General features: G+C 38.0%; 1 protein-coding gene across 5 annotated transcripts in view; it reads left to right on the top strand.

Moving 5' to 3' along the window:
* The window catches only part of SLC12A1 (solute carrier family 12 member 1), a 97,737-nt gene that overhangs the window by 66,595 nt on the left and 8,882 nt on the right, over positions 1 to 22,260 (top strand). For all 5 annotated transcript variants that reach the window (XM_009428977.4, XM_009428980.4, XM_016927024.3 and 2 more), the window contains 5 exons: positions 1,562 to 1,644; positions 12,430 to 12,573; positions 15,370 to 15,501; positions 15,732 to 15,843; positions 19,120 to 19,206. In XM_009428977.4, coding sequence (XP_009427252.3) covers positions 1,562 to 1,644; positions 12,430 to 12,573; positions 15,370 to 15,501; positions 15,732 to 15,843; positions 19,120 to 19,206 — 558 coding nt within the window. The remainder of the gene's footprint in view (positions 1 to 1,561; positions 1,645 to 12,429; positions 12,574 to 15,369; positions 15,502 to 15,731; positions 15,844 to 19,119; positions 19,207 to 22,260) is intronic.

The following is a 22,260-nucleotide window of genomic DNA, read 5'->3' on the forward strand; positions in this document are numbered from 1 at the left end:
TCAGCAGGTTGAGGCAGAATTGCTTGAACCTGGGAGACGGAGGTTGCAATGAGCCAATATCACACCACTGTGCTCCAGCCTGGGTGGCAGAGCCAGACTGTCAAAAAAAAAAAAAAAACCTACACTTGATTATCTTACAGTTCTGTCGATTAGTCTGGCACGTGTGGGCCAGGCTGCGTTCCCTTCCGGAGGCTCTAGGATAAATTTCTGACCTTGCCTTTTCCAGCTTCCAGAAGCTCCCCTCATGTGGGTGTGGCTCAGGAATGCCTTTCTCAATCTTCAAAGCCAGCGATGGCTGGTCAAGTTCCTCTCACACCACATTACTGTGACCTCCTTTTATGCCTCCTAATTTCACTTTTAAGTACTCCTGTGATTACTCTTGTCCCATCCAGGTAATCTAGGATAATCTCCCCATCTCAAAGTCCTTAACCTAATCACATCTGCCAAGTCCCTTTTGCCATGTAAGGAAGTACATTCACAGGTTCCAGGAATTAGGATACTTTGAGGGTGCATTATTCTACCTAACATAGAATCCAAATTTTTTTGTGGAGCACATTGTCTACTTTTTATAATTGAGGACAATCAGAAACAAGATTTGTTTATGAGGAATTTACTTTGTGACAGCTTGTGCCAGAATAGACCTATTCTGTTAAGTAAAGATTACTTATGGTTTGGATTTTGAGTGGATATTCATATTGCACCAAACTTATGTATACCAAATGAAAATTCAGACTTACCTAGGCCATTGGAAACCGTTTGCATATGGTGGGACAATTGTTTCTGGGGTAGGATGACCTAATGGCAAGAAGTCATTAAGTTTTAGATCCATAGAAGTATAAACAAAGGACCTCCCAATGAAAAAAATTTAAATGACTCAAAGTATTAATTGACTTGCTTCCATATTTAGCACCAGAGAAAACATTTATCTCTTAAACTTTAATCTCTTCAAACAGAGATAAAAGAAAGACAGACTTTATTTCTCTTCTAGGTAATCTAATTCCTTTGGGTTGAATACAGAGAAAACACAAGAGCCAGTATGTAGAGTTGCCATGAAAAAGCATTGCTCCAAATGACCGGTTTAGAGTCAATTATGAAAATTCTATAGAGGAACTGGAGACATTTGTAACCATGAACTTGATGTCAGAAATGTTACAGGAGTCCTTCTGGGAGGCGGCCAGGTTGGGGGTGGTGGCTAATCATTTCAAAGAGTCTTTGCAGTCTGTAAACTCTGTTCTAAATATACCAGTGATTGTTTTGCTCACTGTATAAAAGATTCGATTATTTTTAAAAGATGCAACAAGCTCTTAATCAAAATTCTGATTTATAGTATTATTTGAACAAATTGGCTAAAGTGAATAATTTAGTTACCTCTACCCAAAATATACTTTAAAAAGGCATAGGGGAAGAACAAACAAACAAATGCATCAGCTCTCGGCTATATTCTAGGTGGATTTTAATAGTTTCATTATATCAAAATCCTAGAAGCAAGTGTAATACTAGTCCAAAGCTTGAGGATTAAAAGAGCCATTTAAAACGCTGACTGCTTTGCTTCCTCTTTCAGTGATGCATTTGATTTTGAGATTGGCGTGGTTATAGTCAGAATCAGCCAAGGATTTGACATCTCTCAGGTTCTTCAGGTGCAAGGTATGTACTTTCTTTATTCAACCAACAAGTATTTATTGAGCACCTACTTTGTGCCTGACATTGTTATGGGATACAGCAGTGCACAATATAGACAAAACTCCTTGACAGTGGAGCTTACATTCTAGTGCTACTCGTAGTGCATATAGTTCCCCCAGTATTTTCTCCAATGCTAAGACAAGTAGCCTTTGCCCTGCTAACCAGAAATATAGAGGAATTCAAGGTAGTCATCAATTATTTTTCTTATCACAAAACCACAAAGCCAGCATCAAGGAAAATAAACACCTTCGGTAAAATAACCTGCCAAATTAATTTCTGCAAGATGTTTCAGAAAATGAAGATTAATTCTTTCCTCGGAAAAACACGTATTTTGCTTTTGAGAGTCTATGAACTGGTTTGTAGCTAACATGGAAATGAGCCTGAATGTATCATGCTGTGAATCACTAATCTAAGTCAGAGGCAGAAACACTAATTCAGATGAGTGACTTTTTGTTTTTTCCCTGTAGAGAATTTGGTATACTTGCTTAGTCTTAGAATTTAAACATACTCTTTTGTGTATGAAATAAAGAATATATTGATATACTTACTGAAAAATTAGCACAAGACATGAATTCATGATTTCCCTCTTCCGCTGAGCTTCACGACAGAGTCCACTTACAACACAACATTAAGAAAAAACAATGCTTTTCTGGTGCCTGTTATGTACCAGGCATAGTGTAGGTGCAAGTGGTGCTGGGTAGACCAAGATTAATAAATTCTGTCGTGCCCTCAAGAGACACACAACCTAGTAAGGGAAGTAGATCAATTATTAGCATTATAATAGGTATAAATAAGGAATTATGGGAAAGAAAGAAGGGGCACCTAACTCACTCCAAAAAGGCATTCTGGCAAAAATTACCTTTGATTTGCGATGCACTGGATGAGTAGGAGTTAACCAGACAAAGTTGAGGGAGAGAAAAGTAGGAGACAGTTTAGAGAATGCATTCCTGACAAAGAGGAAAGCATTTGTAAAGGGGAGGACATGAGAATAGAGAGGAATGGAATATGTAGACAACCAAAAGCAGATTCATGTTACTGAATTGAAAAGTAGGAAGCCGACAATAGTAAAATATGGGGCTGCCACTATAAGGAGGATCTAGACTGTAAAAGCCTCATTTGCCATATTAAAAAGATGGATCACATTCTGTAGGTAATGAGGAACCATCAGAGAGATTCAAATGAGGGAATAAGGTGGTCAAACTTGGGTTTTAGATCTCATGCTCTTTCGGTTATATGGGGCATGGACTCAGGACTAGAATGGAAATAGACAAATCAAAGAGTTCTACAATAATCAAACAAGACAAGTTGACAGCTTGAACTAGGGCAGCCTCAGCAGGGATGGAGAGAAAAGAACAGAATTGAAAAGTATTTTGCAGGTATGAAGAGCAGCGTTTGGGAGTTGATTGAATGTGTGGGATATGGGAAAGGGAGGAGTAAAGAAAAACTCCCTGGCTGACTGGATGAGCCAATGGAAATGGGAAATGCAAGAGGAAGTATAGGTTTAATGAGGAGATACCTGGCTCAATTTCAAACAATCTCCTCTGGGAAATCCTACGGGAAATGTCTAATAGGCAGTTAGACAGTCCTCATTATAAAAGAGAAATCTGAGCTGGAAATACAGATTTAGGAGATGTTATGGGCTGAACTGTGTCTCCCCCACCAAATTCATATGTTGAAGTGCTAACCCCCAGGACCTCGGAATGTGACTGTATTTGGAGACAGGGTCTTTAAAGAGGTAATTAAGGTAAAATTAGGTTATTTGGGTGGGCCCTAATCCAATATTACTGGTGTCCTTATAAGAAGAGATTAGGATACAGACTGAGGGGTGATCATGTGAAGACATGGTGAGAAGGCAGCTATCTTCAAGCCAAGGAATGAGGCCTCAGAATAAAATCAATCCTACCGATGCCTTGAGCTTGGACTTCCGGCCTCCAGAATTGTGAGGAAATAAATTTTTATTGTTTATGACACCCTGTCTGTGACACTTGTTATGGCAGCCTGGGCGGACTAATACAGGAGACATCATGGCTAATGTGGATTGAAACCACCACCCTAGAAAATAGAACTCAAAGACTGCATGTAGCCAAGGACTCGAAAGTGTAGGAAAAAGGCCCCAAAGAAGAGAAGGAGAAGTCAGAAAGGTGAAGAAACCAGAAGTCTGGGGTCAGGTAAACCATGGGAGTACAGTGCTCAAAATGGGGAGAATAATCAACATTGCCAAATGCAGCAGAAATGTACAGTAAGATCATGAATCAAATGGAATTGGCATGACATAGGTAATCCTAGTGAGAGCAATTTCTGTAAAGCAGGGTTATCAGAATCGAGATTGCAGTGGGTTGAGGAGAGACTATCAGATGACCAAGCAGAGAATATGGATGTAGCCAACCCTTCTGAGAAGCTTGGATGGTAACAAGAGGAATGAGATTGAGCAGGCTTACTGTGGGGAACCTATAGATCTCTGGGAGATCAAATCATGTTTCCAGACTGAGGAAATGGCACAAGAGAGTGAAAAAATTGAAGATGTAGGCAAAGAAAGGGGCGACCCACGGAGTAAGATCCAGGAGGAACAGAAAATTGAGGGAAAGACATGAATGGAAGAGTTGGCCTGAAACATAAAAAAATTAAAATTTTTTTAAAAATTTAAAAAAACCACTTCATCTAAAATTGGAGCAAAGGAGGTAAGGATTGATGATGGGATATGTGGATTTGTGAGAGTAGAGTGGTAAATTGAAGAAGATGATGCACAATAGTCTCAATTCTTTCTATTAAGCTGGAGCAATGGTTTACTTCTAAAAGCAAGAGAGGAATGGTTTAACTGAGAATGAGAAGAAACTAGTAAGCATTTTAAAAAGTCATGATGGAGAATGAAAAAGATCAGCAACAACTGATCAGTGTACAACAGTGAAAACCCAGTTGTGGTTGTCCAGTTTTCTCTGGCAGCATGAAGTCTCCAAGGTACAGGAGCGGCATCAGGGTATTTCTGAGAGTAGGTTCAGCAGACAGAAAAAAGAATTCTTAAGGGCTATTGCCTGATCGATTCATACTCTATTTGCTGGTTCATTATTGTCTACATCAAAACAGGAAAGAATATGAGTAGATTAGGTGAATTTTCTGATGCAACCATTCTGGTATGTTGTAGGAGAAGAGGAGGACGAAGAAAAAACTAGAGATCAAGTGTTTGTATAAGACAGAGAGCTACTATCTGATTATGTATACTCTATGATAATGAAGCATTAAAAAATAAAACTGCGAGGAGAGTGCATCCTATGCAAAACTGTAGCACAAAAGGTTATCTCTTGGTGCCTTTAGCCTTCCTTTTTATGCCCCTTTTCTTCTTTATGGACATTTTAAATCTCCAGATCAGAAATACTAACTCCCACTCAGTGAGTATTCACTATTAATGTATATTCCCTCCTAGTAGAACTTAATACTTTAGTAGCAACATAGTTAAAATATTTGAGCACTTACGTGAACCCGGGAGGCGGAGGTTGCAGTGAGCCGAGATCGCGCCACTGCACTCCAGCCTGGGCGAAAGAGCGAGACTCCGTCTCAACAACAACAAAAAATATTTGAGCACTTATTATGTGCCATCTATTATGCTTCTTGTTCACACATAGCATTTATCATCCCAGCTACCCTATGAGGAGAGTATTATCATTGTCCCCATTTTACAACTGGTAAAATGGGGGCTTACCCAAGATTCACAAGGCTAGTCATTGGTACAGCTGGGATTCAAACCTGTATCTGTTTGAAGCCCCTATTTTATCTTTGAAAAAGAGGAGCTAGAGAGGATGGTGACATATAAAGAGAGGCAATGGTGAAATCTGAGCTCTGGGAATGAGGCAAAGCTGTTTCTATGTGTTCCTTAAGACACCCTTTGTAGGGACATGGATGAAATTGGAAACCATCATTCTCAGTAAACTATCGCAAGAACAAAAAACCAAACACCGCATATTCTCACTCATAGGTGGGAATTGAACAATGAGATCACATGGACACAGGAAGGGGAATATCATACTCTGGGGACTGTGGTGGGGAGGGGGGAGGGGGGAGGGATAGCATTGGGAGATATACCTAATGCTAGATGACGAGTTAGTGGGTGCAGCGCACCAGCATGGCACATGTATACATATGTAACTAACCTGCACAATGTGCACATGTACCCTAAAACTTAAAGTATAATAATAAAAAAAAAAAAAAAAAAAAAAAAGACACCCAACAAGGGGGCTGCCTGTCTATGGTAACATAGACCTGACTTTGAGGGCAATTACAAGAACTTAGTATTAAGAGAACTGTTCTGTTGCGAATTTCCTAGGTTTTACTTTAATTTTTTTCTCCTGGCTTTTGTGCTGTAATGTTTCCATCTAAAAATGAGAATGCAAAATATAACTTGTATTTAGATTACACATTTGCTTTGTGTGTTATGTTGATCTCTTCAAGCTGAAAGATGTGATGTAGCTGAAAAGCATTGCTCCCACCCCTCATTGTTCCATCTGCCAAGATGCACCATCAATTTACTTCTATAAAGCAATACAGCAACCAAGTTTTGCAGTATTTCTCAAATAATCCTGGCAGTGAACTGCATCCCCTTTTAATTTCCCAAGGGTTGTATCCTATTTAAAAAAACTTTGATGTTTGAAATATTTCTGCTTCTTAGTCAAGAAAGGGAAAATGCAATTGGATGCTAATAAAATAATTACAAGTACCAACTATCTAGGGTAAACAAAGAAAAACAATGTTACACAAATACATGAAGAACATGCAGAAAAACAACATAATGATAGAAATTAACTTTCCACCACATTTCCATGCATTGTTTTGAGGTTTATGTAATTTACGACACAAACCTCTTATTAGATTTTGAATTGGAAGAAATAAACTTGCATTTCATTATATTATGCTGTAATTCAGGGCCTAATAAGGGCCTAATAAATCTTAAGTATTGCATTATACTATGTTAATGATTGTCATCATAGCTTTTCCAACACAGGCACCACAGTGTCATCACAGATTATAATTTAAAGGAAATATTAGCAATTCAGAGTGCCCATATACTGTAGTTAATAAAGCAGTGAATAGAAATCAGCTTTATAGATAATTTACCAGCTAATGACAATTATTTTTATATTGTATCACAGGCTTATGTGAGAATAACTTTTAATATAAATAAGATCGATGCTCATAACATTGTAACTTGTATACTGTAGCAACTCATCCAATACTGATGACTGATAGTTTCTCTTAATAAATTATTGCCTGACAACACACACAAAAAAGCCATGATATTTCATACTGCTCACTTCCCAGAGGAATTTAGCAAGTTTTCCAACTACAACAAGGAGTCAAAATTGTACTGGTAAGAAATAAAGTGATGGAACATGATTTGCAATATATTGTGGTCAAGTATTCCATGTAAGTACAGCATGATTTGTGACCATCTCAGAGCACGGGGATACTGCTGTGTCTGATCAAGTGGCTTAGCAAAATAAAGACAGATGGCAGTGTAGAAAATAATTACTTGATTAGAAGGCAACCACTGCAGGATTGCTTCCTGCCTTCAATTCAACTAGACTTCACCTGGGGTACAGCACATTGATTCATATGAGCATTTACAGCTTTGAGTTGATTGACCAAGGAAAGAATTACAACTTAATAATTAATAAAGAAAAATGATGCTGTAAAATGGGAAGGGATTCCATTCCCCAGTGGGTTTCCCTGCTCTCCCTTCTGGTGTCAGATAATTAACGACTCTCTATCCTTAAGATTCAAAGCAGATTGTAATTTGTAGGGCCTCTGCCTATTTCTAAAAGATATCTTAAAAAAAAAAAAAAAAGACTGGGGACATAACATTTGAAGCAATCTTGACAAGTAAATTGAGTTTCAAAAAATAGTCACTCCAACTGGGTACCATATAATCGATTTATAAAGCACTTGAAAATACAGTAACTACTATTCAAAGTACTTTTGGCATTTACATGACAGTATGGCTCAAGAGTCACTCTTAGTTATTACTGTGAAAACTGTTTGGGATGTGGATGACAAAATTGATTAGAAACCTGCCCTCAACTGAGAGAACCTACAGGTCTAAGCTTTTTCTTCCACCATCATAACTTCAGGTTGAAGTTATAAACATCTTGAAAAGAGAGAAGGGCAGGCATGCTCTCTATATCTCTATTTCTATATCTCGATCTCTGTCTATCTATCTCTATCTCTATCTCTCAGTAGCAATGTGGCCTTATAAACTATGACATACTACAGAATTATCTAATGTATTCAAATTCCCAGTAGTTACCATTAAAGGATTTCCAGGTGGTGGTTTTTTCCAGGGAAAAGTCCCCTCTCCTTCCCCACTTGCCTCTCATGCTTCCATTTCCCAGGCTCTTATCTCACTGGTCCCACCTTCTGTCCTCTATCTGCCCCTTTTTTATATAACTTTGTATACGGTATTAACTGCACTTCTTTCAAACATTGTCTTTTGTACTTACCACACACACACATACACACACACACACTTCTCACACCCCCATTCTTCACAACTCTGCACTTGTTTTTCTTCTTTTATAAAGACAGTACTTTCAAAACTATTGAACTGAATTGAACAGCATTGATCTGTTCTTTAATTTATTTCAACATACAATTCTTGAGTGCCTGTTGGTGCAAACATGGGTCCAGGTAATAAACGGGAGGGGTGGCAGCATGAAGAACATGGGAGGGATAACATGAGGTCCAAGCATAGCGTTTGGAATAGACAGACCTGGGTTTGGATCCCAAATTTGACATCTTTTGTCTGTGTGATGTTGGTCAAGTTACCCATCCTCTCTGTGTTTCACTTTTTGCATTTTCCAATGGGAATAATTATAGTACCTACGTCACAGATTTGTGGTTTTGGATTAAAGAATTTGATGGCTGCAAAGTGTTTGGCATTGTACTTGGCATACAGTAAACTCTCAATAAATGTTGGTGATGAAAAATGGCATAAGTTCTGCCCTCCAGGAGTCTGGAGTCCATTGTGAATAAGATAGACATCCAAGTCACACAGTTATAGTAGTTAGTGGAATAAAGGTTTAAGCAAGGTATTACGGAAATATAGAGGAGATTGATTCTGATTGAGAAATTTGGGTATGGTTTTTGAAAACATGCAAACTGGGTGTTCCTTCAACAGGCAGCTATTGCGATCAAGGCATATCACTGAAGGAGAAGAGAGAAGAGGGATAAACACTAGAATTGGGAGCAGAAGACTTGGGTCACTAGCTGTGCTACCTTGGACAAATCACTTGAACTTTCTGAGCCCAAGTTTCCTTTTTGGTAAAATGGGGAAAATAATACCAGCTCTGCATGCATCCCAGTATTGGTATCAAATGAGATACTATGTAGAAAGGGCTTTGTAATTTCTGAAAATTAAAAATGTAGTCGTGATGGTGGTGATGATAGAATAAGTAATTTTTATTGTCAGGCTAGTGGAAATCAACTTATATCCATTCATTCATACTCTCTTGGCTGGCTCCCCTTGTGGCTAATGGTATGCCTTTGCAAGTCATCTGGCCAGTATTTCTGTCGACAAAAATGTTTAGACAAAGTCTACTCTTAATTTCCCTGCATGCAAACAGAGGCAAGCAGTACACCAGATAGATCATTCAGAAGAACAGATAATCAAAACATCACTTCTGTTTAGTGTTGAAATGCGAAAAGGAAGGAGTGCACAGAAGGAGGCCTTAGATCACCTACCAAGTGAATAATTAAGAATTAACTTGAATAAGAACTTGCGAAAATCACTATGCAAATGGGAATCACACCATGGTATGGATCTGAAAATCCAAGATGGCAAAGCAAGCTGATTTTAGCCTTTAGAATAAATACTGTCTGTAATCTTCTGTCTCTATCATCTTTGAGGAAACTGCTACATCTAAAGCATTCGAGCAAAATTTGGTTTTGTCTCTCAGGCCTGCAATTTTGCAGCTTGCTCTGTTCTGGATGGGCTGTGCACATACCTTCAAGCAATTGTTGGAATCACTCCCAGTTCACTCAGCCCGCTGACTCCATTACAAAAGAGGATTTATCTTTCTTTCCCTCTTTGTCCAAACTAGAGGACAAAGAGCATGGCAACCAGTGGCTAATCATAGGGCGCACTGGAGCCTGCCCAAAAAAAGAAAAGAGAAGAATCCCCTCCCAGGGCAGCCCTTACAGTTGCCACATCAGAGGACTGCAAAGAGCAGGTTACCCCATAAGTGGCCCCTGCAATACCCCAGAAGACAAAATAACAGCTAGGGTGCCGTCATCCAGGACAGTGACAACAAAGTCTGGGTACCCGTGCTGCTGCTCTAGTGCAGCCTTCCATATAGAACCATATCTTTAGGGTCCTCCTTTTAAAATGACATGTTAGATGGGCCATCATTTTGGGGGATTAACTTAGCCCATTACACCATATGCCTGAGAGTGTTTAGGTTTATCTGATGATAAAGCATAGGAAGGTAATAAAACAACTCTGAAATAATAATAATAAGCCACAGGAGGAAGGTCTTCATGGTGGGAAGCATATGCAGATCTCTTTGCATATGAACCCTGTAACTTGCTGGGTGATATCAGGCAACTCACTTAACCTATTAGTTTCTTCATCTACAAAATGAAGATGATAATAGTAGTAATTATCTCAGAGTTGTTTAGAAAGGAATAAAATGCAACACAGTCCCTGGCACCCAAAGAGTGTGCAATAAATAGCAATTGCTAAAATAACTCCCAGGCATCTCAAAATACTCAATTTGTTTTGCATGACTAGGCCCATTTCCAAAAGTTGCATAAATATACTGCCTATAGAATGCCATTCTTGCTCTGTTTTTTAAGGACCTCCAAAACACTATGCAGAAACTTTGTTTATTCTTTTTGCAAAGCTTGGGGGGTGGGAAAAGGAAAGGGTTACAGTTTTCCATTTCACAGACGGGAAATCCGAGGCATAGAAAAAGTAAATTACTTGCCTAATGTCACATAAAGCCAGCAGCAGAGCTGTAATTGGTTGTGACCCCCCAGTGCAATGCAGCTTGTCTTCTCCTTTCAAAAGTCAGGGGTAAGCAACTTCTGTCTCAGCTTTAATACCATCAGTCTAATTTCTCAGATTTTCTATAGCTGCTGATCTTGAGAACCTTTGAAGCTTTGGGGAAATCACATGGGTGATTTGACCTTAAATCTCATGCCACTCGCAAAAGATTAATTGCTAAGACCTGGAAAGGGGCCAGACAATTCTGTGTAGCTGAATAGCAGCATCGTCTAGGGATGTGACTGTCCTGACAGATTTAGTTAGTACATAATTGATAAATCTAGAGTTTGTATAGCTTTGCTTCACAGATAGATAACGCAATGGGCTCCAAGGGTTGACATTTACAGAAGCTCTCCCAGTGTTTTGTAACACTGAATCTAGGTTTTCTATCCTTTTCCTCTGAGCATTGCTCATTTTCTAAGGCTCTGTTCTCAGCAGGCAATAAGATGAGGGCATCTGACAAGAGTGCCACCTCACCCAGTATAAGCAAGAAGCAAGAAGCCTCCTAAGTGTAGCACTGTCATATGACTGCTTTGAAAGTCTTATTTACCCTGATTCAGTGCAGGGTGAGGTCAAAGAGAGATCCAGCACATTACATAGCAGCTAGGAAATTTTCGTCACAATCGGAATCCAAAAAAGATAAAAGGCAGCCAGATACAACATCAAAGCTTGGATAGTGTGTCTCAACCTTGGGCAGGAAATTTTGCACTGCTTGACTCCTGTTCCAGACTAAAACATGTCACAAGACCCCTTTTAGCAATTTGAACTCTGACAGGCACCCAGAAACCTCAGCTTTTATTTCTTTGACTTTGGTCACCCACTCCACAAAGTTATTTTGCTTATTGAAAGGAATTGGTGGTGGATATTTTCCATTGTAATTTGTATCCAGAGCCTATAGAGTTTATTGTAAGATTTTGTTATCTTTTCTTAATTCTTGCTGTCTAGTTTTATGTTTCAATTCATGAAGCATTGTTGTGTGGCTGATATATACTCAGTGTACTTCTGTAATTTTGTCACTTCCAGTTGTAAAACATCTGACCCACTAGCTTAGGTCAGTAAATCAGTGGCTTACAGTGTGAAAGATTTTCTGTTTGTTTGTTTTCGCATGGTAGTGAATAAGGATGGCATTAAATAGCCTCTCTTGCCCTCACAAATAAAAATGCAGTAACTTCATGTATCATAACTTAACACATAGAGCTGTTTTTCTAAGCTAGTTGTGACAACTTTATGAATACAATTTACTAAGATACATTACTTTTTCTCTTTTCTTTTGGAGACACGATCTTACTCTATTGCCCAGGCTGCAGTGCAGTGGCATGATCATGGCTCACTGCAGCCTCTACCTCCCAGGCTCAGGTGATCCTCTCACCTCGGCCTCCCAAGTAGCTGGCACTACACACCACACCCAGCTGATTTTTGTATCGTTCATAGAGATGGAGTTTCACCATGTTGCCAAGTCTGGTTTCAAACTCCTGGGCTCAAACGATACACCCATCTTGGCTTCCCAAAGTGCTGAGATTACAGGCATGAGCTACCTCACCCAACCAAAATATATTACTTGTATTAAAAGATAATATATAAAAATCATTTAGAAAAAATTACTATGTATAAACAATTATTTTATCACATACATACCATTTTAAATATTAAAAGTTTATAAGATTGTTTCTAGAAACTTTGTAGTTCTGAGTTAAGTAGGTGATTTTGTCTTCTTTCATCAGAGGAATTAGAGAGATTAGAACAGGAGAGACTAGCATTGGAAGCAACTATCAAAGATACTGAGTGTGAAGAGGAAAGTGGAGGCATCCGAGGCTTGTTTAAAAAAGCTGGCAAGTTGAACATTACTAAGACAACGCCTAAAAAAGGTAAGAACTTTTTAAAATTTGCAAAAAAGTTTACAAGATGAGTCACTATTTGAGCATCTATGAAGAGTCCGAAGTCAGCATCTAAGATGTTGGGAGCATTGAGTGTGGGTAGGAACTGAAAGGTTTCTCTCCAGAAGGTAGTATGGATAAACGGTAGCAGCTATTGTCATTTATCAACCTCATTAAGTACTTTGTACCATCTTACTGTCAAAAATTATTTTTTAAATGTAATATTTGGTTTGGAAGTCAAATAGTGCTTAAGCAGATTGCATGCCATAAAACAGAAGTTTCTCAGTTAAGATGGAAAGGGGATAGAAATTTAAGAGCCAATACCCAAACTGTCTTATCCACAGACACCCTTACCTTTCAGACATTTCAGGGAACTGAAATACGACTAGTACATGCAAATACGGTATCCAGCTGGAACGCTGATTTCAACAAAAGCATCTTTATCACAAACCAGAATGCACGACTTAGAACTTTATTGGTACTCACTACCTGTAGATTTCATCTAAATGCTACACTTATATGTGGACTTATGGTATGCAGTCCTGGGACAAAGGATCAGAGGTTGGGAGAGCTTGTTACACATTTTATAAACAGATGATTCAAACGTTTGGTTTTTTGAAAATTACTTCCCGAAACGCTATGGGTTTGAGTTTAATGAGGTCCACAGTGACCTCTGCTGGTCAAAAATCAGAATGTTACCAGGCATTTGTTTATGCACGAATGTCCTGTAGTTACTGAAGTCATACACTGGTGTGAGGCCAGGAAAAGATGGTTTCTCTGGGAGGGTCTCCAAGTCAAACAGCAGGATCCAAGTGGAGACTTAGCAAGCTTCTGGTCTAGGTTGACTGGCGCCAACCCTTTAAAGAGGCCCTTCAACAAGGCCATCTCCTACCCTGTAAATCGTTTGTCTGTTTGCTTTCCTACTATAGCCCAAGGACGAAATTTCACCTGTAATATAATAGTTTTATATATCCACAGAGAATGATGGGAAATCCAGATATTGCCCCACTTCAAATACTCTGGCTACTGTCGAGCTCCTGGGATACCCCATGGGCCGTGGCCTACTCCTTACAGTCCACCTTAAAATGACATAAATGATGTGTTTGAATTCAACTTGAAGCTACATCAAGACTTTTAGGGTGAAAATATTTAAATAAGACTGTTCTGGATGCTAACTATTATCTTCTTTTCTTTCTAATTATTTGGTTTAACTGTGAAAAAAGTTAACAATCCATTAAATCTGCTCTATTAAGTGGTACAGTCTGGAAAATAATGGAAAATTCCAAAGTCATAGCCCAATAATGTGCTCCAACTAGAGAGAGGGAAGCATTAATGTCCTTATTATGACAGCGGGACTTGTTATTTATTCTGGAAGCTTATTTCTGCATCACAATACTTGTTTTGGCAAAAATATACTCTTCCAAAAGTCAACATGTCAAATTGTTCAGAAAAGAAAAGTAATAATGTTATATACTGTTTTAATACCTAGAAGTTTAAACACAGCTCTAAAGTGGGCCCATTCACTACTCTGGGCTTCCATTGCTTGTCAACTCTTTTGAGTTCTAGACGAGAACCAATCCTGCCCCCAGGTACCTGAGTGTGAACAGGAGGCCTCTGGCTGCTTTGACTTGTCTGTCAGTGAGGGCAGAGCTTGGTCCATTTTGTAAATAAATTTTTCTCCCTCAGCGGTCCCAGGGATGTAAAAACAATATCAGATCATTGCTTCAGAACTGACAGACCCTAAACATGGAAACAGCAAAAGATAAAACAAAGCATCTTCAGAACCTCTTAGATCAGAGAGGAAGCTCTGAAGAGGCTGTCAGCCCTCCTCTAAGCACCAGGCTGACACCACCACTTTGAAACACAGCAATAAAGTCATGACTTTCAAAGACACAGATATGAGAAGTGCTACGTACGCTGTGGCAAATAAACCCCTCTTGGCAAACAGGAACAGGTCCAGTTCCAACACTGGCCGAGTTCCCTGGTACACTTTCACTGTATCCATGTTAGGGTAGAAATCGCATTTAAAAATTTTTTAACTATTTTATATACACCCTTAATTATAACTCAAGTAAAGATGTTTTGTATTTCCATATTTTCTAAGGTTTTTTTTTTTTTCATCTAATTCACAAAGATTCAAATAGCTCAAATGGCTTTCCTTTAGCTTCGCAAGATTCCTTGAAAAGAAAGCAGAGAGTAAGCCAGGCCAACTAAGAGACTAAATAGTCATAGAGTTCAAGATGCACACGGTCCCTGGCAAATTTTATAAACCAGACCTGAATGGAACTTAAACCAAAATAGTGCTTCATGAATCAATTCCCTAATGAACGGATATTTCTGATTCTATAGCTTATTTCTAGAAAACCACTTACCACATATTAAGTAAATACAAAAATATTAATATCATTAAGGTGATTTATATCTGAGATTTCGGGAAATGGGGATATTCTGGCTAGTAGCATTGTTGCATGCCTAAATAATAACTCCACTCTGAGACAGATTACTAAAGGTCTGAAAAAATCCATTGTCTTTTAATAAAAACTATTATTATAAAGCTGTTTTACTTATTGACTGTCAATATTTTATTTAACTATTGAAGGTGTTCTCAATTATTCTGGGATTGGACTTTTATCTCTGCCTTTTGAAGAATAGAGTCGCTATTTATTTTAGGTATAATAAACATGAATCTGTGACCTTTTCTCTATTTTCATCACTAGATTGATTGGAAAGTTATTTTGTTTCTGCCCTCAAAAGCAAACAGATGCATCAATTCCTCTTTCGTTTCAGATGGCAGCATTAACACAAGCCAGTCGATGCATGTGGGAGAGTTCAACCAGAAACTGGTGGAAGCCAGCACTCAATTTAAAAAGAAACAAGAAAAAGGCACAATTGATGTTTGGTGGTTGTTTGATGATGGAGGTAAAAACTTTCAGAAAATACACTAGGGACAAGAATTTCTATTTTGATAAACTTAAACTGCATGAGAAGGTATATGGGAACAATACTGGTTAAAGAATAACATTTGTGTGTTCTCCAAAGATTATAACTTAATTAAGAGCTATCAATGTGGGAATGAATAAAGATATAAAGCTATTCATTTCCTTCCATTTAGATATACTCATTGTGTCATAATTTATTCTTTATTCCAGGGTTAACACTTCTTATCCCCTATATCTTGACTCTCAGAAAAAAATGGAAAGACTGTAAATTAAGAATCTATGTGGGAGGGAAGATCAACCGCATTGAAGAAGAAAAAATTGCGTAAGTAGTTTGCCACTCACATGTTAGGTCATTTCAGAGGTTTGTTGCTTTAATGCTTTAATTTTAATAACTTTAAGTGTCTCTGAGACACAATAGACTTAAAGACAAAGCCACCAGGATAGGCCTCGTGTTTACTTGGTTATCTGGTCAGTAAATTATTCACATATTTTTCCTGATCGCTGTCTTCAAGCAAGTCCTGTTATCCTCTGTCACAAATGCTTTCCAAAAGGAAGGTGCCACAGAAGCCTCATCTCAAGTCTTAAGTGGGAGCTTCGTTATCTCATATAATGCTTATTTTGTTCTGACCAGTAAAGGCATCCAAGAAAAGAAGAGCCTGAAGGAAATCTGGGTCCAGTTGCTTTTTCTGTGGGAATTCAAACCTCCTAATTCATGGCAGTCACTCTTAGAACAGCATATGTAAAAGAGAACTAAATGGAGAGACTGCACCTGGGTTCTAGCCCCAGCTCTGCCATCAAGGAGCTGCAGGACTTTGCAACAGTCTCCAAACGCATCTGGGTCCCCAGTTTCTCCTTTGTAGTTTGAAAGAGTTTAAAGGGATGACTGTAGAGAACTCTTTTAATTAAAAAAAAAAAAATCCCACAGTGTAAGTCTGTATCTTTCTCATTAATTTAGCCATTGAGAGTTGATGCCAGTTGTGAGAATAATAAGCATGCTGAGAACATGACACATCTAGAGGTCTCTGATGGAAATCCAGAAAACCACCTTCAGCAGCTCTTAGTCCCTCAGGGCACTGAGGGACTAAGCTATGAGCCCTTCCTGGAACCAGCACTTCCAGAAGTCACAAAATAATGACAGGCTTTATTCAGTAATTTTTAACATTTTCTCTTCCCTCTTAGGATGTATTATGCTGTGAATGTGATATATATATATATATATATATATATATATATATATATAGTATAACTATGTATAACTGTATAATGTATAACAATGTGTAACAATGTATATACACACACACATAGTTATACACTGCTACACTGTTACATTCTGAGAACTGTATCAGGCAATTTCATATTGTGCAAACATCATAGAGTGTACTTACACAAACCTAGATGGTATAGCCTACTACACACCTAGGTTATATGGTATATGCTGTTGCTCCTAGGCTACAAATCTGAACTGAATACTATAGGCAAATGTGACACAATGGTAAATATTTATATATCAAAACACAGAAATGGTACAGTAAAAATACAGCATAAAAGGTAAAAAATGGTCCACTTGTATTGGGCACTTACCATGAGTGGAACTTGCAGGACTGGCAGTTGCTCTGGGTGAGTCAGTGAGTGGTGAGTGAATGTGAGGCCCCAGGACACGACTACATTACTGTAGATTTTATCAACACTGTATACTTGGGCTACACAAAATGTATACAAAAATACTTTTCTTCAAAGCTGGACCTGGGAATAAAAAATATTTTTTTCTTCAATAATAAATTAACCTTAGCTTACCGTAAACATTTTTACTTCATAATTTCTAAGCTTTTGACCCTTTTGTAATAACACTGAGCTTAAAACTTATTGTACAGCTGTGCAAAAGTGTTTTCTTTATATCCTTATTCTATAAGCTTTTTTCTATTTTTTAAACTGTTTTCTTTTTTTCTTTTTAAATATTTTTGTTAAAAACTGAAACATAAACACACACATTAGTGTAGGTCTATCCAGGGTCAGGATCATCAATATCACTGTCTGCCACCTCCACATCCTGTATCCCACTGGAAGGTCTTCCAGGGCAATAACAGGCATGGAGCTGTCATCTCCTGTGAAAACAAAGTTTCCTCTGGAATACCTCCTAAAGGACCTGCCTGAAGCTGTTTCACAGTTCACTTTTTTTAATAAGTAGAAGGAGTACACTCTAAAATAATAATAAAAGGTATAGTATGTAAACACATAACCAGTAACAGTCATTTATTATGTTATCAAGTATTATGTACTGTATGCAATTGTATGTGCTATATTTTTATATGACTGGCAGTGCAGTTGGTTTGTTTACACCAGCATCATCACAAATGTGTGAATAATGTATTGTGCTATGCCATTACAACAGCTACGACATCACTAGGTGATAGGAATTTTTCAGTTCCATTATAATCTTATGGGACCACCATCGTATATGCAGTCTGTCATTGATCAGAATGTTTTTATGTGGTGTATGACTGCATATATATTATGCATATATGCATATATGCATACATGTCTTTTCAATCAAAGCAATATATTTATATGCTAATATTATATAGATTTAATTATACTTAAAGAGGATCATATTAACATGGAAACTAATATAATGTCTATAATATTTTATATTTCTTAAAGCTGCCAATATTTTATTGGGACAGTTAGTATAATTTGAAAATGTTTTGTGGCTTAGATGGTAGTATGGCACCAATGTTAAATTTTCCAATTTCAAAAATTGTGCTCTCTTTATATAAGAGATTGTCCTTGTTCTTATGAACTGCTCACTGAAAAATTTAGGGGTAAAGGTGCCTAATATCTGCAACTGACTTCAAAAGATTAGAGTAGATAGGTAGATAGAGATAGAAGTAAATAGATAGATAAATATAAAGAGAGAAACAAACAAAATGGTAAATCAAACGGGACAAAATATAAACAATTGGTGAATTTGGGAGTTCTTTGTATTATCTTAAAAACTTTTCTGTAACTTTGAAATTATATCAGAATTATCAGTTGCCAGGAAAAAACCATATATATATATATATATACACATATATATATATGTGAGGTTTTATAATATATATGATGGTTTATAATGTTATAATATGTTTATATATGATATAATTTAGATATATGTTTGTATATATAATTAATCATATAATTTATCATCTTATGATATATTGTATGATAACTGTTTGTCAGTAGCTTGTCAGTAACTCTATAAAAATTATCACCAATATAATAGTCCATAAGTATTAAGACTTGCTGTCTTTCAAATAATAAGAAATGTGGACAGATTTGCATTCTGTTCCCTGTGACATAAATGCAGAGTTGGATTGGCTGTTGCCAGTGTCTGCACCTACAGGGGTTTCTTTATGCCTTCAGTGAAATAGCTTGGTCCACACTTAATGCATTCATCAAGTACTGTAATGAAAATCAAACACCAACCAAAAAGCCTCTGTCTGAAAGCTAAGCTGAAATAAGACGTGATTGCTTTTGATATCTTAACTCAAACAAAAAACTCTTTGATTGAAAATAGTTAAATATGCAATGATGAAGTATTTTCCTTTTATATTTTCAGAATGGCTTCCCTTCTGAGCAAATTTAGGATAAAATTTGCAGACATCCATATCATCGGTGACATCAACATTAGGCCAAACAAAGAGAGGTATGAAGTATTTAACAAGAGCCATTGATTACCCATGGTACTCCCTCATTCTCTTTGTGTTGATTATCAAACAGTAAAAATGTTATGTATTTACTGCAGTGACTTCTTGATAGGATCTAATAAGAGCCTTCAAATAAGCATGACATGGAACTAACAAGTACATTCTAAAGGGAAGGAAAGCTTTTACAGTGAAGACAAGCCTGAGAGGGAGAATTGTTGAAACAGATTAGTTAGTATTTTAGAATTGCCATTCCTGTTCTTGGTTTCTATGGTGGCAAGAGCAGCACGAAGTGCAAGGTCATACTATTCTGAATGGAGCCATCAGGGCAAGTTTTGTTACTCAGAGTTACTCGTGGGGCAGCCTGGATGGGGAGCTCTGATGGAGAATATATGGAAATAGCTTGTATCTTCTTGGCACACTGAAATACCAACTCTAAAGGGCCACTTTAGCTTTTAGGCACTAAAGGCCCAACAGGGAAGGCCTATGAATTTTGGGGGGACGTCTAAAACTATTTGAAGCCTGGAAAAGAAATGTATTGGCTCCAAAATAAAAAAAAAAAGAAAATGACAAAATAAAAGTAATCATTTAAATATCTTCAAAATGTGACATTATTTTAATCCTCATTAATTGTTATATTTATCAACTCCATTAGTGTCTTAGTTAGCTCAGGCTGCTATACCAAAATGCGATGGACTGGGTGGATTAAACAACAGACATTTATTTCTCACAGTTCTGGCGAAGTTCTGGGAAGTCCCAGTTCAAGGTGCTAAATCACTCAGTTCCCTTTGAGGGCCCTCTTCCTGGTATGTAGATGGCCGCCTCCTTGCTATGTCCTCACATGGTGGAAAGAATTCTGCTGTCTCTTTCTCTTCCTATAAGGGCACTAATCCTAAAATAGGGAACCTACCCTCATGAAATCATCTAAACCTAATTACCACCCAAAGGCTTCACCTCCAAATACTATCACCTGGAAGTTAGGGCTTCGACACATGAATTTGGGTGGCGGGACACAAGCATTCAGCTTATAACAATGATATTTTTGGGGGTTTTGTGGGGTTTCTTTTGAGACAGGGTCTCACTCTGTCACCCAGGCTGGAGTGTAGCAGTGCAATCTCAGCTCACAACAACCTCTGCCTCCTGGGCTCAGGTCATTCTCCCATCTCAGCCTCCTAGATAGCTGAGACCACAAGCACATGCCACCACACCTGGCTAATTTTTTGGTAGAGACAGGCTGCCATGTTGCCCAGGCTGGTCTCAAGCCCCTGAGCTTAAGCCATCTGCCCGCCTTAGCCTCCCAAAGTGCTGGGATTACAGGCATGAGCCATCGCACCTGGCAACACTGATACTTGAAAACAGTTGTAGGTTAGATCTTCACAGTAGTTTGCAAGGGTGCAAGAAGATTGTTTAAAAACCATGGTCAATTATAAATTAAATTAAATATTTAGAGTTATCATTTAACAATTATAAAATGTCTTCAATTATTTATAGTCTAAAATCATATTTTCTGTTGCATTCAGATGTAATATAATACATTTGATTTCATGTGGAGTGGGGCCTCCAAGAGGAATCATACAGAGGGATGTGAAGGTTCTGGAATGGCTTAGATTATCACGGTTCTGTCAGATCTCTTCCCTTTTCTGTTGACCATCATTTCTTCTTCCTTTTGTACTTCTTGATGGATTGTAATTCCACAGTTTTCAAGGCTTCTTACCTCTTTCCTTCCTTTGATTTATTGCTATTCTATATGAGCTTAATAACTAACTGAAAATTATTCCAATTTAAGATGCATTCCTACTGATCAAACAAACTTGAATTTCATATTCTTTGAGGTTATTCATGATCCTTCCAAGGAGATGGGTCAGTTAAAATGGCTTTACAAAACACCTTAACTGCAAGGCACTGTGGCTCACGCCTGTAACCTCAGCACTTTGAGAGGTCAAGACGGGAGGATCGCTTGAGCCCAGGAGTTCCAGAGCAGCCTAGGCAACATAGCAAGACCCCAAAAAATAGCAAAAATTTGCCAGGCTTCGTGGTGTATGCCTGTAGTCCTAGATACTCAGGAGGCTGAGGCAGGAGATCATGTGAACCTGGAAAGTCAAGGCTGCAGTGAGCCATGATCACCCCACTGCACTGCAGCCTGGGTGACAGAGTGAGACCCTATCTCAAAAAAAAAAAAAAAAAAAAAAAAGAAAAAGAAAAAAAGAAAAAGGAGCCAAGCACTGTGACTCACGCCTGTAATCCCAGCACTTTGGGAGGCTGAGGCAGCAGATCAGCTGAAGTGAGGAGTTTGAGATCAGCTTGACCAACACGGTGAAACCCCGTCTCTAACTAAAAATTCAAAAATTAGCCGGGTATAGTGGTGGGTGCCTGTAGTCCCAACTACTCTGGAAGCTGAGGCAGGAGAATCGCTTGGACCTGGGAGACAGAGGTTGCAGTGAGCCGAGATCGCACCACTGCACCTCAGCCTGGGAGACAGAGCAAGACTACATCTCAAAAAAAAAAAAAAAAAAAAAAGAAGAAGAAAAGAAAAATACATTAACTGTGATCAGAAAGCTATAATCGACAGTGTTAAACTGATAATTACTTTGTGATATTTCTTTACATCATACTCTACTGCCTTACATTTTTATATTTCTACAGTTGTAAATACATAAGAAAAATTAAGAACATAATTTTCATTGATAAATGGAATTAACATTCTGATATGAACTGGGTTGTCATACAATAATCTCTGGTAGCCTTCCACTTTTTATTCAAAGAACTTCCATTCTCTATGTCATTGCATTTTGGCATTTGCAGTGATATAATCAAATAAGCTCATCATATGGCTCTAATTGGTAGAAATACATCATCTTTCACAACAGCAAGTCCAACAATTCCTTAGTACATGCCACTTAGCAATAGGGCATAGCTGGCCAGTGCTCTGCAAGATAGGGCCATTTTCTGTTGTCTAGTGGGTAGTCACTGTGTCTTCTACTGACTTAGGATTTCCTATAAGCCCTAGCTTAATGCTGGGCATGAATTATCCACCCACTTCTTTTTAATTAATTAAT

Source organism: Pan troglodytes, chromosome 16 (genome assembly GCF_028858775.2).
Source record: "Pan troglodytes isolate AG18354 chromosome 16, NHGRI_mPanTro3-v2.0_pri, whole genome shotgun sequence".
NCBI lineage: Eukaryota > Metazoa > Chordata > Mammalia > Primates > Hominidae > Pan > Pan troglodytes.